At 31.5% G+C, this 16,459-nt stretch overlaps 1 protein-coding gene across 1 annotated transcript; it reads left to right on the top strand.

Moving 5' to 3' along the window:
* The first annotated feature begins 9,604 nt into the window (after window positions 1–9,604).
* LOC130510001 (LOB domain-containing protein 16-like) lies at window positions 9,605–11,352 on the top strand. The gene is made up of 2 exons (XM_057006338.1): window positions 9,605–9,847; window positions 10,628–11,352. Exons 1-2 carry the CDS (start codon window positions 9,605–9,607, stop codon window positions 11,039–11,041), a joined length of 657 nt encoding a protein of 218 aa, XP_056862318.1. The 3' UTR covers window positions 11,042–11,352.
* The last annotated feature ends 5,107 nt before the right edge of the window (window positions 11,353–16,459 follow it).

Here is a 16,459-nt window from a genome sequence, read left to right as displayed (position 1 = left end):
TGCGGGTGATAGCGGGAAAACCAGTCGGCACCTTAATTGTAAGTCGCCTCAGATTAATTTGCAATTGGAAAATAAAACAAAAATATTTTTTTTTTCAGGGCGACTTACTTGGAAGTCGTCTGTTTAGACGACTTACACGAACGTCGTCCAAGATAAGCAAGGTTTGACTAGAATCTCGGAATAAAATCATGGACGACTTTGCTTATCATAAACGACTTTCAACTAAGTCGTCCAGCCAGAAGATATCCGTGTAAGACGTCTGGAAAACCTTAAATATTTAAGTTTTATTTTTCAATTGCAAAACTAACCTGAGACGACTTATTTGGAAGTCGTCTAGCTTTACTAAAGTATTGATTTTTTTTTTGTTTTTCCAGAGACGACTTACTTGTAAGTCGTCCAGAAAAAAAGTCAAATTTCTGACACAGTTCGGTCAAATGCAAAATTAACCCGTAAATCGTCTTGGGTACTCTCAAGGTTTTTTTAACAAACAAAAATGAACGAATTATTTGTAAGTCGTCAATTTGACCAAAAGACTTAAGTCTTCTACAGACAGAAGTTTTAGGCGGACAGATCTGGAAAAAAAAATCAATTTTATACCTTAAATCAATGAGATGACTTCCTTAGCACACAAAAGTCTTCTCCAACCACACGGAACCTCAAACGAAAGTAACCCACCAAGAATCGTAAGCTTAAATGGGTCTATCAACCATAAAAAAAATTAGAATAAAAAGCTTGAGTTTTTTTGGATAAATAAGGAGACAAAGTTAAAGAGATATTGTTTTTAGTTCATAAGAATTGAGAAAGAAAGAGTGTAAATGGATTTGAGGTGCATTAAGAGCTTCAAATTGGTTGTTTATGGTAGTTGAGAAATTGATGTCAATGACAATCTTATAAATACTTGAAGATGATGAGGTTGACAGAGTAAAAATACCATTTTCGAAAATAAAAAAATAAAATGATTTAATGGCATTTTCGTAAGTAATGTGAATTTGTGGGGTGAATATGGCAAAAGAAAATTGAAACAATTAGGTTAATTTTGTGTTTAACTTTGAGTTTTGAGTCAATTTTTCATAACTCCCAAGTTTTTAGTTAAAATGAAATATTAATTTAATCTTAAAATTAACACGAGATTAATTAAATATTAAAAATGAAAATTGAAATATATATTTATTTTCAATAAACACGAAATTACTTAAATATTTAAAAGGTTTACTTAAAAATGGAATATGTATTTGTATTGTAAATTAAAATATACTAGATTTTGACCCGCCCTTCAATAGGCGGGTATAATTTTTTGTTTTAATTTTTGTGAGAAATTTAATTTTTATATTTTTGTTATTTTTTGTAATCTTATTTTTGTTAATATTTTAATTTATTTTTTGTAACTATATTAAATATGTCAAGTTGCATAACTATACACTTATGTCATATATATTTCAGAAATTATTTTTAAACTTTAATTCTAAAGTTTGTAACATATTATATTTTTTAATATTTACCTAACATAATTAGTCAAGAATATTCGTATCTAGAAAAATGATTCGGAATCGACCCAAAAATCAAAATATTATAATCTATTACATCTGGCATATACACTCAAGCGATTTTTAAAGTATTATATCCGAAACCCAATATCAAATCCAACCTGCATCGAAAACAGAACAATTTTGTTTGAAAAGTGTTTAAATTTTTTAAAATATATTTTGTTAAATATATATATATATATATATATATATGTAAATAGATTAGTATAGTCTTCACTAACTTTAAATAAAATCACATTTAATAAATATTTTTAATCGAATAACCTATTTAAAACCCGTTAAACTAAAACCAGTAAAATATATTTTTATGAATAATACTTCCATAATAATAACAACAGATAATGTTCCTAAATTAATAGAACACATGGATTAAATAATCTAATTTTCTTATAAAACAGCTATTTATATTTATTATTTATCTTAATTGATTCATGAACTTTTATTGTATTTTGGTCAAATTTTAATCTGTTTTGAAAGCTATATATTATTAAGTTATATATTTGCTATGATTTTTACTCATGGGCTGTTGGTAGTTATTTATCATGACAATAAAAGATATTTATAATTATATGTTATAAAGCTAATGATGACAAAAATACTATCAAGCTAATAAATAATATTTATTTTTGTCTAAAACTAACAAAAATTATTAAAAAGTGGGTTTGTATCTGGGTTGTATAGTTATTTCTATTAATGATTTGTATGTGGAAATCATCATCAAAATAATATTCCATAAAGTCTATATAATCACATAAGTACCTCTCAATTTTTAATAGTATGATAATATATACTTCATGAAATATCAAATGCACATTACAGTAGTTAGTTATACCTCTCACGTACGGTAGTTATTTATCATGATAATATCAAAGGCACATTACGTTACTTCTTAAAAAGAAGGAATATTACATTTGCATAAAATTTGTTGCTAGTTGAAGTGGTTAATTTAAATACAGTTATATTTTAAGTTGGACACAACAAATATCAATAGGTCATGCTGGAAAATTAATAGAATAGAAGAAAAGATTTTATTCAAATATAATTTCAGAGTAAATATAGGAATATCTATTTGATTTGGTTTTATTAGAATAATTAAATTAATTTCATATTTATACATAAATTAATTGAAACAATAAATTGTCTAAATTGAAAATCACACAGGAAAAAGTTAATAATATAAGATACGTGAAGAAAAAAGAATTACACTACAAAATGGCCTCCAAATACATTCAAAAAGAATTATACTACAATTGACTTTGCTACCTCGCTAAAATAATTAGGTGTAGTTTTAGAAAAGAAAAAAAAACCTCTCTCTAAGTTTCTTTGCCGTGTTTTTCCGTCGCCGGCCGGCTAAGTGGGCTCTGTTAGCCACTGCCGGTTCGGTTTCTCTGTTTTTCTTTGCTTTTCCGTTTTGCATGTATAGCGGGAGTGGTTTTCCTCCCAGTTTTCCCGTCGGCTTTTAATCTTTAGTCTTCGGCGGTACTTCTTTGTAGGAGACCGGCCGATTTTGTCTCTGGAGAGTAGCGGCTTCTTCAGCAGCGGTTCCGCCGGCTCTGACTCCGGAAGGTGGTGGCTTCTGCAGCACTGTTCTTGCCGGCTTTGTGTTTCTCTCTGTTTGGAAGGGTTCGCTCTCGGGACCGCTTCTTTTTTTGGTTTGGAAACTTGTGTCTGGTTGTCTTTGCTGGTCGGAGGAGATCTCGGATTGTCCGATGTATGCTCGCCGACAGAAAGATGATATTTCGGAGGTGGAGTTATCGCCAGCGGTGCTTTGCGTGAACCGATTGAGATCTCGGAACAGTCTTCGAGGAAGCTCTTCGGTGGATTCAAGTCTGGCGATGTTGTTTGGGTGCGGTGGCTGTTCTCCGGCGTGTTCCGGCAAATCACTAGTCGATTCGTTTTTCTCCGGTGGAAGCCTCGACCTGTGGTGGCTAGATGACGCGTGTCCCGCTCGGTGCGGTGTGTTTACACGTGTGGAAGCTTCGTGATGGACCTGGTTGCGTGGCCGTTGTGGTTGCGTAAGGTTTTAGTGTTTGGGCTTGGGCCCGTTTAAGTGCCCTTCATGTCGGGCTGTTTAATTGGTTTGTATTTGGGTCTTCGTGGCCTTTGTGTGTTGTTTGGGCTTGACCCGGTTTGGGTCTTGTCTTTTTTTTTAATAATATCAGACGGAAAAAAAAATGAATTATACTACAAAATGGCCTCCAAATACATTCATGGCATTAGCATTTACCGGTTTACCCGGTCTCCCACGTCACGACAAACAGCAGCAGTTCCAACGTCCGGCGTTCGGCGGAAGAACTTATAGATTACTCAAAATAATTGATTAATAAGTTAGTTTTGCTTTGATGAAACTCCAACAAACATACGTATCCGTGTATAAAATAATACGAGAAAATGTGATAGAAGACCTAAGACCACCTTATTTACCAAGAATATGGATATTTTTTTGTAGAAATGGACGAATGCAAAGAAATATAAGTTGGACTAATTTAAAATAATTGATTTTAAAAATTATTTTTTAATAAAACAGAACTCTCTGGTGTTGCGTCTCCACTGTCGACTGTCTCCTTAGAATCCAACATATGGCCCTCCATTGTCTACCATTCACACAATTTGGCTCACACGATAAGATTGGACATTAATTGTTTTCTTTTTCTTTAAACTTTTTTTTTTTTTTGCCATCTAGATATTTTATTAAAACCGGGACAGGTCCAACTGGGACAAACCCAAACCGAAACCATACAACCAACCGCGCAAAAAGTACATCCGATACAAGATAAAAACATAAAGCAATTGGGCCTAAACAGAAGCCCAATGATAAAAGAAGCGGCGCTATCCTTCCACGCGTCCAAAATCGATGCAGAAGGACTGCCCACGTGTCCGCCTCCACTGCCCCACAGCACACGCGTCCTTCCATCTTCACATCGAAACCAGAGAACGCCGGTGAAGGCTTGCGGTCGCCGGTTCCCGTCTTCTAACTAGATCCAAATCGGAGACTCTGTTCCGTCATCAGTGCCGACAAGAACCCACCTCCGACAACAGTATCAGAGGTATAAGATTCCCTCAGCGCACAAACCTCCAGCTAAAGACCGTCACGAAAAGAACGACGCGTCACCGGAGCACTCGTTTGGCATGCATCCTCCACGCATCCAACTTGAATACCACCACACCTTCCAGCGAAGAGCATCACCGATTTAACTCGATAGCTCGTCCTGGATAAGATTCTTCGAAGATGTCTGGGAACCACCGAAAGCCGGCCGCCAGCACCAGAGAGAAAGCGATGACGCCAGATACAAAGCCGGACGACCACCATAGGGAAGCGCGCCGCCGGAATCAAGAGTCGGGAAAAAAGACCGAGCCGCTACTAATTCTAAACTAAAAAAACACCTAAGGAAAGCAAACGGAAGACCTGGCCGACGGTGGCTACGGCAGCCCACCCCGTCGACCGGTGACGGAAGTCGCGGCGGAGCTTTTTTCTTCTAGAAAGAGGTCGGAGCGATTTCTTCTAAAAAAAATCTTTTTCTTTAAACTATAATATCACATAATAATAATTGTTTGAGCAATTTCCTTATGATTAACAAGACCATTCATGTGGAAGCACCTTAACCAACCAGTTAAGATTTAAAAGATTTAGCATCTGCGTCAAAATTTGGAGTTCGAATTCCAAGCTATACAATTTTTTGTAGCTTATAAGATGCAAATCTTATTAGATGTAATTCCATAATAATGTATATAATATATTTGTAGAACTGTTCATCAATATTGAATATTTGCAAGTAATTGATCATCATATATAATAAAGTTAGAGATTATACGATAATGCAATGTGTCATCCAACATAAAAAACAAACAATTCCTCTTATACATTTGCATATATGAGAAATTAAGTAAATACAATAAAATAGTTCTTAAGCATCTTATAGACTTACACAAAGGGTACACAATAAATGCAAACAAACAAGTAAGGCCTCGAATTATGGCCGGTAATGGTCTCTTTTACTAATGTGGTGTTCAAGTTTTCTAAAAATCTACGATGGTAGAAAATCAAACTTATAATCCAAATCATTACCAAAATGTAATTTGACACTTTAGAATAAACATTAAAAATTCTTTAAATTAATAATATTGAGACTTTAAGAATTTGTTAATTTATACTTATCAATTCAAAGGAAAATTCTTTTTATATAACAATATTTTTGGTGTAGGAAAATGAAAAGAATATTCCATTTATGATATTATATATTGGCTAAGTTTATAGAGATAAATCTTAGTTTTTTATTAGATTATTGATGAATTTTATGTATGATATTTCACAGAATATAAATTCATTTTTATATGTAGTTCAATAGAGATAAATAAAACTCGAGACAAAATTTATTTAGAAAGAAGATAAAAAAAATTTGTGTATGTTTATATAAACTTTACCTATATGATATATATTAATTTATGATTTTAATGGGATCATATATTTACTTAAAAAATTTTAAAATATTATTTTCTAAATATCTTATCGAATTATATTATATTTTACACCAGCTTAACTTGAGAGCAGAGAAATTTATTGGGATTTTACTGTAGTTTCTTGTGAAATCAAGTTCTAAGACTTTCTAAACTCCATTATTGTTTTAAATTTATGATATTATACTTATAGTTTCATCACATATTACAATTTCTAGACGAAATAAGTGTGGCTGGAACACTGGTGATGGAGTTTGACCACACAAAAAAAAACACCAGTGATGGAGAACTATAGAATTTTATATACAAAGCTAATACAATATGGTAGACCACAGGAAACTAATTAAAACATTATCATATTATGTGATTGTTTATGATCACTGAGAGAACATATATAATAAGTCGGCCATGAGAAAGCCTCTTCTCAATCATCATAAATGCTCCTTTATAAAGTCCAACCAAAGTCAAAACACTTAACAATTCTCCATCATCATTGCATTTCTTTTTCCTTTACCTCCATCTCTATTTCCTAGTTTGCTCGTGCACATCTCCAACGATCCCAATTCAAAAATCATCACTTCTTCCTATCTTTTTTAATATATCTTGAAAAAACATCTTACAAACGAGAACAGAAACAAGAGAATCCTTCTTTCTTTTGTGTACAAAATAACATAAAGACACCTTTTTCGTAGATGGCAACTTCCGGTAACAGTACAACGGCAGGAACAGGTTCACCGTGCGGCGCGTGCAAGTTCCTGAGGAGGAAGTGCTTATCGGATTGTATATTCGCACCTTCACTACAAGAAAACAGGTCTATTGCAAGGGAAATTTGCGAGTGAAAAATTTCCTAGCAAATTTGCGACAGGTTTGCAATGGAATTGCAACAGAAAATAAAACCCTCGCAAATCTCTCGCAAATTTGCAAGAGAAAATTAGTCGTCGCAAATTTGCAAGAGATTTGCGAGGAAAGTTACAGAGTCCTCGCAAATCTCTCGCACATTTGCGAGGGCTAATTTTTCCTTGCAAATTTGCGAGAAATTTGCAAGGGTTTTATTTTCTCTTACAATTCCGTTGCAAACATATTTGCAAGACATATGTGATATTTAATTTTTTTATCACATTTCTCACAAAAATTCAAATAAATTTAATAAATAAAATATTAAACTAAATATTTAGTATTTAACAAGTATATCAAAAAATAATTTTGGAAAATTACAATATCAGTCAACTAATATTCACGAGTTTAATATTTTTCTATATTTAAACTAATATTACGAAGTACTAAACATCAAAACTCTATAATTTATACAATACACGTCAAATAAAATTTCTAAGAAATTGAAACAAATTTTCACTTTAATTACTATTTTCATTAAAAAAAAATTTAGTCCACACGAAATATAACAAAACCTCAAATGAAACCCTAAAATGATTGACTTATGAATTTGCAAGGAATTTGCAAGGGATCCATCGCAATTCTCTTGCAAATTTGCGAGAGAATGTAAACGCTCGCAAATTTGCAAGGGAATTGCAATGGATCCGTCACAAATCCCTTGCAAATTTGCGAGGAAAATAGAATCCCTCGCAAATTTGCAAGGGATTTGCGAGGGTCGCTTGCAATTTCTTTGCAAATCCATTGGTTCATACATTTGAAAGGTTTGGGGTTTCATTAATGATTTTGGTGTCAAAGAATACATCTTGTTGAAACATTTAATGTTTAAATTGTAAATCGACATATTTTCTGAAAAATTATTCAATTATGGTTATGATTTTCATTCCCGATATTTAAACTAATATTACATACTACTTAACATCTATGTATATGTTTTGAAAATTTAATCAACTATAACTATGATTTCTATTCCTGACACTTAAACTAATATTACTAGTAATAAATATTGAAACCCTAAATTATTTTTTAAAAACCCAAAATATATAAAATACATATTAATCAACCAAAATTCTTTTAAAAAAATCTATAAACGAACCCCTAAAATAATTTGTCTTATGGATTTGCAATAGATTTGCAACGGATTTCTTGCAATTCCGTTGCAAATTTGCGAGAGAATCTAAACGCTTGCAAATTTGCAAGGGAATTGCAATGGATCCATCACAAATCCGTCACAAATCCCTTGCAAATTTGCGAGGAAAAAAGAGCCCCTCGCAAATTTGCAAGGGATTTGCGAGGGTCGCTCGCAATTTCTTTGCAAATCCATTGTTTCAGACATTTGAAAGGTTTGGGGTTTCATCAATGATTTTCATGTCAAAGAACACATTTTATTGAAACATTTAATGTTTAAACTGTAAATCGACATATTTTCTGAAAATTTATTCAATTATGGTTATGATTTTCATTCCCGATATCTAAACTAATATTACATACTACTTAGCATCTATATATATGTTTTGAAAATTTAATCAACTATAACTATGATTTCTATTCCCGACACTTAAACTAATATTACTAGTAATTAATATTGAAACCCTAATTTTTTTTTTTAAAACCCTAAATATATTAAATACATACTAATCCACCAAAAAGTTTTTAAAAAATCTATAAACGAAACCCTAAAATATTTTGTCTTATAGATTTGCAATAGATTTGCAAGGGATTTCTTGCAATTCCGTTGCAAATTTGCAAGAAACTTGCAACGGAATTAGGTAAATATAAACATAATGTGGCCAATCACGTTGAAGGGCGAGGATCAGTAACTGTGTAACCACAACCATTGATAAAACTTAATCTAACGGACACAAATGCACAAAAGTTAAAAACCACTTTTTTCTTTCTTTTATCTCCTTCTTCCTCTCAACACTGCGTAAACTAAATCTCTTTTTTCAGTATAACTCTCTGAATGAAATATTTCTCAAACACCATCATCATCATCTCGATCTTCACCTTCTCGTTCTCCTCTACTCACAATTACTCTTTTTATTTTATTTTCTATCAGTTTTTTTTTCAGATGAAGATCTGTGAACAAGAAGAAGATAGGAGATTGAAGGAGGAAGAGGTAAGATAGGTGGTGGCTCGTGACTCGTGAGCAGAGCCGGGTTGAAGATGCAACAGTGAGGAAGCAGAAGAAGCGTGACGGCGGAGGAGGCGTGACCCATCTCTGGCACGGTGAAGCTTCGGAAACTGTGGTGGAGGAGGCATGGAAGTTGAAGCTTCGGTTTATTTCTGTAAACCAGGATTTATTAATTTTTTATTTGTAAACCAATTTGAAATTATAAATAAAATTATTATATTTTTAGTTATAAAGAACATCTGTGTAATTTTTATTAATTTATTTCTAATTATAATTATTTTCGATTTATTGTAGAATATCTATAATAGATTTATTGTAGAAAAAAGTCCTTAGCAAATTTGCAACGGAATATTCAATTGCAAATTTGCGAGGAAATCATTTCTATCGCAAATTTGCAACGAAAAATGTTTCCGTTGCAAATTTGCGAGGAAAGATTTTCCGTTGCAAATTTGCGAGGAAATACTTTCCGTTGCAAATTTGCGAGCGTTTTGCAAGCGATTTTAATTTGCGACTAAGGATTTGCGAGGGAATCAGTTCGCTTGCAAATATCTTGCAATCGGCGATTTGCAACGGAATTGCAATGCGTTTTTCCCTTGCAACAGACAATTTTTCTTGTAGTGCTTACTTCTCATCGGAGCAAGGAGCAGCAAGATTCGCAGCTATTCACAAGGTGTTTGGAGCCAGCAACGTCTCTAAGCTCTTGCTTAATGTCCCAATCCATGATCGATGTGAAGCTGTTGTCACCATCGCCTACGAAGCTCAAGCTCGTCTTCATGATCCTGTGTATGGCTGTGTCTCTCATATTTTCTCCCTCCAACAACAGGTAGATTAACTGAGCAGTCACTAGTAATCCATCAAATTTTTTTAGTCACTGGATTTTTATGGTCGTCGATTGGTAGGCGATTGTGTGCATAGAGTTAGATTTCCAATAAAATATTGAGGAATCAGTATCAACTAATTTCCCAATCAAAACGTTTTTTTTCACACTAGTTTTCTTAATACTATATAAATTTCTTGACCATTTGAGACTATATTTCTTTAGTTTATAGGAAAAACGTTACGGCAACTACTACTAGTATGCTGTTTTCCAATAAATTCATGTCATGACTCTTTTCTTTCATGCATTTGGCATTTTCGATTCTCCAAATCTAGAGTAAACAAAATTATCTATTTCTGTCTCAGAAAGATAAATGTTTAACGTATTTCTTTGAAATATAAACTCGCTCAATTCTTTTATTAAAAAAAGATTGAACGGAGTTTAATTGCTTTAACCTTTTTAATATTAAAAAGCAACAAATAAGCATATTGTTTATTACTCTTGGAAAATCAACCACTATATATATGTAACTACAAATAAATATGTTTAGAAATGCCATTGAAATTTGCATAAAGATGCAAGCCAATATCTTACCTTTCTTTTGTTGGCACAAAAACAATAACTTTAATGAAATGAAATAGATTATGTATTAGAAGTATATATATCCATGAAGAATGAGATTTTATTAATTCTTCTACATATATGTGTGTGTGAATTTTCAAGATTTAAGTAGAATTGAATCAATCTTGTCTAACAATTAGCGTTTGATTGGTTTATTATACATAGGTAGCTTACTTGCAAGCACAAGTCATGCAAATGAAGGCACATATCGCCGGCCACCAGACGTCAGCCGCAGAAGGTACTCACCTATTTGAGATGTGGCAACAAACTAGTGACTCACTGATTGATAGTGCATACTCCACACCATATAACCATCACCATCATACTTACTGCGGTCACATAAACCCTAATAATCCGGTCTCGCCACAGAGCTCGCTAGAAGAATCTTTCAGCAACACAAGCAGTGACGTCGCAACTACAGCTAACGTACGAGAGACTCACCAAACCGGAGGTGGCGTATACGGTAAGGGTGACTTAGGGTTTCAGGAAGGATATCCTAACAAAAAGAGATCCGTGAGTTATTGTAATAGTGATTTAGGTGAGCTTCAGGCTTTGGCTATTAGAATGATGAAGAATTAAGATAAGTTATTTTTGCTAAAAATTAAGATGAGTTGGTACTTTGGGAAAAAGAAAAAAACAGTTGGTAACTTATCTAGACAGCGGCGAAGAAATAAGATGGTTTTTGACAAGAAATAAAAGATAGCAAAACAATGGATGTTCACATGCTATCATCAACAAAAATGTCTACATGCCTGTTTGTTCTGCAGTTGTTAGCGATGGTGGCTAAAGTTAAGCAGTGACTAGCTTATATTCAATGACAGGTTTCAGCGATATATCGTAATCGATTTAACAAATCATTTCAACGATATAGTGTTACATGTCTTAAATTATCATTCATTAAGGTAAATAATAATACGACATTCTTGCACGATGATTGCATATCTTAAATTCTCTTAAACTTGTTTTTGGATTTTAAAGATCAGTAATAGAAATGCTTCTGTGTGTGTGAAGATAGAACATACTTTACAGCATTTTAACAAAAAAGGTGTAAATGGTCAATATAAATAACAAAGTAATCAATATTTAAATTTAGAAAAGAGCAAGTCCACCGTGAAGAATTGTAAAACTAATTTAAACCTCAAGGAAGATGGTCTGTGTATATGCTTGTCTGTGTATATGCTTGCCAACTAACGATATTTTTCAGCTTAAGGCTAGAAATTACATGGCAAATGTAAAACAATATGAATAAAGTATACTTTTATAAAAAGATAATATGAACAAAGTCTACTTTATTTTCAATATAAAACTCTAATTTTATAAGGCATGAATAAATAAAGAAGAAATAAAACTGTTGATAAAACAATTCTCTAAGAGAAAACATTTGAAAAACATAGGAGGGATGAATGTTATGATTGTCTGTCAGAGAAGCAAATCAGCGAAAATCATTTCATCTATACATTTTAATATATAATATAATGGACCACGCTTTAATATATGGGTGAATTAGCTGATAACATACGAATAATGTAATAATTAGGGAAATACTTAAATATTGCGGAGAAAAAGTGATGAAGGAAGGAAAAAACTTAGGGGAAAATAAGGTAGAGAGTGTAAATATGATAAAATTTGTAGGCATTAAGTGCAAATATTCTTAATATTACATTTAATAAACATGTTTACCTAATACTATTAACTAAGCATTAACCATTGTCTAGTTAATGAGTTATTCTTGGGTTCACCCTTAGAGTGAACATAGAGGTTCACCCAACCAATAGAAATCACTTATTTCACAATTGATATCTTTTAAATAAGGAAACAAAATATTGTCAAATTATTTTATGTTTTAAAATAAATAAAATGAAAACAAATATAAATAATAGTAGTTACAAAAAGTAATTAAAAAAAATATATTTCAAAATTTTCAAAGAATAAAATAAACCCTGAACCCTAAATCATAAACCCTAAACCCTTGGATATACCCTAAACCCTTGGATATACCTTAAACCTTTGGGTATATGCTAAACCCTTGGATAATCTTAAACTCTAAATCCTAAACTCTAGTATATGCAAAAAAAATCATATATTTTAACGCCGTCATCGAAATATTAAACCCTAAATTCTAAACTCTAAATCCTAAACCTTTGGGTAAATCCTAAACTTTTTTTTAGGATTAAGGATTTGGTATTTTTAAGATTTCATGTTTAATGTTTTTAATTTAAATTTTAGAGTTTAGGCTTAGTGTTTTGATGACGGATTTAAAATATTTTTATTTTTTTTGCATATATTACTATTTTATTTATTTTTAACATTTTTATTTTAAAAACATAATATAACTTGATAATATTTTGTTTCCTTATTTAGAAAATATCAATTGTGAAATTAGTGATTCCTATTGGTTGGATGAACCTCTAGATTCACTCTAGGGGTGAACCCAAGAATAAGTCCTAGTTAATTAGGCTAGCACCAATAGTGGTCCTATTAGACAAAGTGCCCCAAATTGTATGCCATCTTTTCAACTGAATTCATCAATTAATGACCTTGAATTAGTTTTGCTTTGCAAACTCTAAATAATCCCATCTAATTATAACCCAATCCTCCACCAACAAGCTTCGGTTGTTGTCCACAACTAAAGTAACTAGTACTCTTTTAGTGTTTGAGAAAGGACTTTGTGATTTGCAATCTCGAGGTAACCTTATCAAGAAATTTAAACAAAGTTACTAATAACAGTGAAAAATAAGTTTAAGTGAGCACCTGACCTGATCAACAACCTGGTTAATTACTAGTACTCTTTTACCAGTAATTAAAAAAAATATGCTTCACGTGGACATTTAAAAAAATCTATACTATTAAAAGGAAAACAATATTGAAAAGTCGATTTATACAAGTTGTTTTGGACTCTTTCTTTTTTTAGTCCAACCTATTACATATAACAAAATCTTGTAACTAACTTATTTTATAGTATCTTAATAAGATTCTCCTTCATTTAAATAAAGCATATTACTGTTATTGACTTTAAATGTTACTATAATCTAAACCGTTGACTTCTAACATTTTAAATATGTGCGTAAGAAAGATTTGTATAAACCACTGTTTTTATTACTAATGTTTATATAATTTTTTTGTATCGAATGATGGTGTGGAATTAATTTAAAACAACATTATATCTCATCTATACTATTAAACGGAAATCACTACCAAAAAATTTACTTAAAAAAATTGTTGAATCCTTCCACTAACTAATTATTTTTCGTCCAACTATTTAAAAAATTGATTTGCGGATGCGGTTATGAGTTTTTTTATGCGGGCTTAGTATGAGTTGGTGGATTTTGGATCGCAGCTACCCGTCGACCCGCAAATTATTTAAAAAATAAAAATTAAAAAGTAAATACTTTTTTTAAATACAAGAATTTAAAAATAATAATTTAAAATTTAAGTCATGTATAAATTTTTTATTATAAATATAATTTTATAGTAATTAAATTAAATAATGATTTTTAAATATGTATATAACCCACAGATAACCACAAAATTAAGCGAAGCGGATGCATGTTTAATATTATTTGTTTGCAGGTTGTGCGGGTCATATTTTTAACCAAAACAAAGTTGAAAATCCGCAGGTTGGCAGATCAGCAGGGCGAATTCGACCCGCAATTCAACTTTAATCGTGCATATACCGGATCAATTTTTAAATTACAATATATTTTGATCTAAATTTATACACAAATATAATTACAAAAATACAAATATAATCAGAAAGAAAAAACAAATATAAAAATTAAATTTAAAATAAAAAAATATATCTACCCTTTTAAGAGCGGATCAAAATCTAGTTAATAATTCAACCTGGTTAATTAGTCTGACAGTTACTAACAACGCGTATTTTGAATGTTTACTTTTGTGTAACATTTGGCAAGCTACCCGTATATTAGTAAAATGTGTCACTTCATTAGTTTATTACTTTTATCATTTATCATATCAAAATGTTGGTCGCGTCGACATGCATGTATAGCGGCGATTGGAAAATGTGGACATTGTAACACCTTATTACATTGCAGATTACCAGCTTAGGAAAAAATAGATTACTTTTGCTAAATTAAGAGAAATTAAAATAGATACATCATCCAGTTGGTTATTAAAATGCATTCTAGTCGATCTAAAGATAGTTTTTAAGTATGATATGATTTAGGTGGTAAACATGTATATGGTTTATAAATTAAATACATCCAAACCAAATTTCTGATCAAAATGTTATATATGGCTGCGACTTGTCAACAATGATTCGGCGAATGCCTATTCTTAGTCAAACCGTTTATGGATGTGAATGTTTATTAAATAATATCCGAACTCTTCGAGCCAGCGTTATTAACCCTTCCTATATTATATAGAACATATGAAAAGAGCATGGTCAAAGCATAATTTCACCACTTAGACATTCATCAAGAAACGCATATATGATTATCAAGAAACAAAGCATATAGAAAACTCTGAAATACATTAAAAACAAGACTGATAAATGAAAAAAAGCTCATGATCGAGGATTAATTGGATTTAGAAAAGGTTATTCTGATCATCAGGGAGCATCTATATATATTATTATATATAAAAAGTAACTTCATCATGATAGTGCGTTTATTTTAGTTCAAATGACGTGTAAACTGAAAGAGAATAAACACGAACTCTTGTCATTTTGTCAAATAGATTGAAAGTTGAAGCGGCAGGACTTAACGCACGTGGACTCGTGGCTTAAGTACAATCCAATTGTTTGACCGTTGAAATAAACACGTGCGGCTTGTCTAACTAATTTACTCGCGGGACCCACTTCCCAAAATTTTTCCCAAACGTACAATCAAATTAAATTTGGCTCTACGTACACCCATTATTTATTAGGAAAAGTTAGCCCATTATGCTTTTAAACGGGCCTATTAAGTTTCAATGTTAATATAAGAAACTCTTTTTATACTAATAATTTTACTTAGACACGAGAAAATGTCTGAAAATCAGCATTAAATTTTCTAAAAAGATTGCTAGGCGCAAGATTTTACTCCCTCTAAGTGTCATTTTAGGTACTAGAACGATTTTTAGATAATGACATAAAGTTGAAACGTGAACCATTTGCAAAACTTTGATTAGATATATATAACGAAGATCTGGAAATTTTGGTAAACGAAAGAGAGAGGTTACACTAAAAAAACTCTCTTTAATTAAATTATGATCATCTCAATATCAAGTTGGCGAGGGAATATAAGCATATTAGTATATTCTCCTTTCTGTTGATAATAATATTCCATTTTCGCTAATTCCATTCTAATGATTATATTCTCCAATGTACAACTTTTAGAGAGGCCAGTGGTCCGATGGCAAGTCGAATCCAACTTACTTGTGAAACTTTTGAGTTATGATGTTTATTTTGCCCACTCTTACCGGTAAATTTCAGCTATCACTGTAATAATTTTTCTTTTTGGTTATTAGCACGTCTGTCGTTCGACTGCTATTTATTTAAAACTACGGAAGTTGTATATGTATTCTACATTTTTGTATTAGTTGTTTTATTTGTAACCAGGTAACCAGATGTTTTGGGATTTATTTTGTTAAATCACAAATGTATTATTTATATCATACTCCTGAAAGAGCTGCTTACTAATTTAATTATACTAGATTCGTGTCCGCGCTACGCGCGGATTATATATTTATGTTATTTTTTAAAATGAATATGAATATATGTTGTTGATAGTTGGATTATTTGAAGTATGATAAGATTTTGTTGTCCATTTGTTAATGTTTTGCTGATGATCTCATTTTGGTGCAAATTGTATTTATAACACTAAATTCATGTATATAAGTACTATTCTGCACATAATGCTATGGTAAATTTAGCGTTAATCATTTTGAATAGGATTAAATGAGAAATAAATTATATTTCATTCATTTCAAAATAATACTCTCTCTGTTTTGAAATAATACATGTTTTACTTCTGATAATTTATGGTTTAATGCTTC

This window comes from Raphanus sativus, chromosome 3, assembly GCF_000801105.2.
Source record: "Raphanus sativus cultivar WK10039 chromosome 3, ASM80110v3, whole genome shotgun sequence".
In the NCBI taxonomy this organism is placed as follows: Eukaryota; Viridiplantae; Streptophyta; class Magnoliopsida; order Brassicales; family Brassicaceae; genus Raphanus; species Raphanus sativus.
This window is presented reverse-complemented; position numbering and strand designations above follow the sequence as displayed.

What these genes read in the sequence shown, in the direction of transcription:
- LOC130510001 (XM_057006338.1), top strand. Translation starts at nt 9,605, where the DNA reads ATGCGTTTTTCCCTTGCAACAGACAATTTTTCTTGTAGTGCTTACTTC. An exon ending in TTTTCTCCCTCCAACAACAG is followed by an intron (nt 9,848 to 10,627) that starts GTAGATTAACTG and finishes TATTATACATAG; the next exon opens with GTAGCTTACTTGCAAGCACA.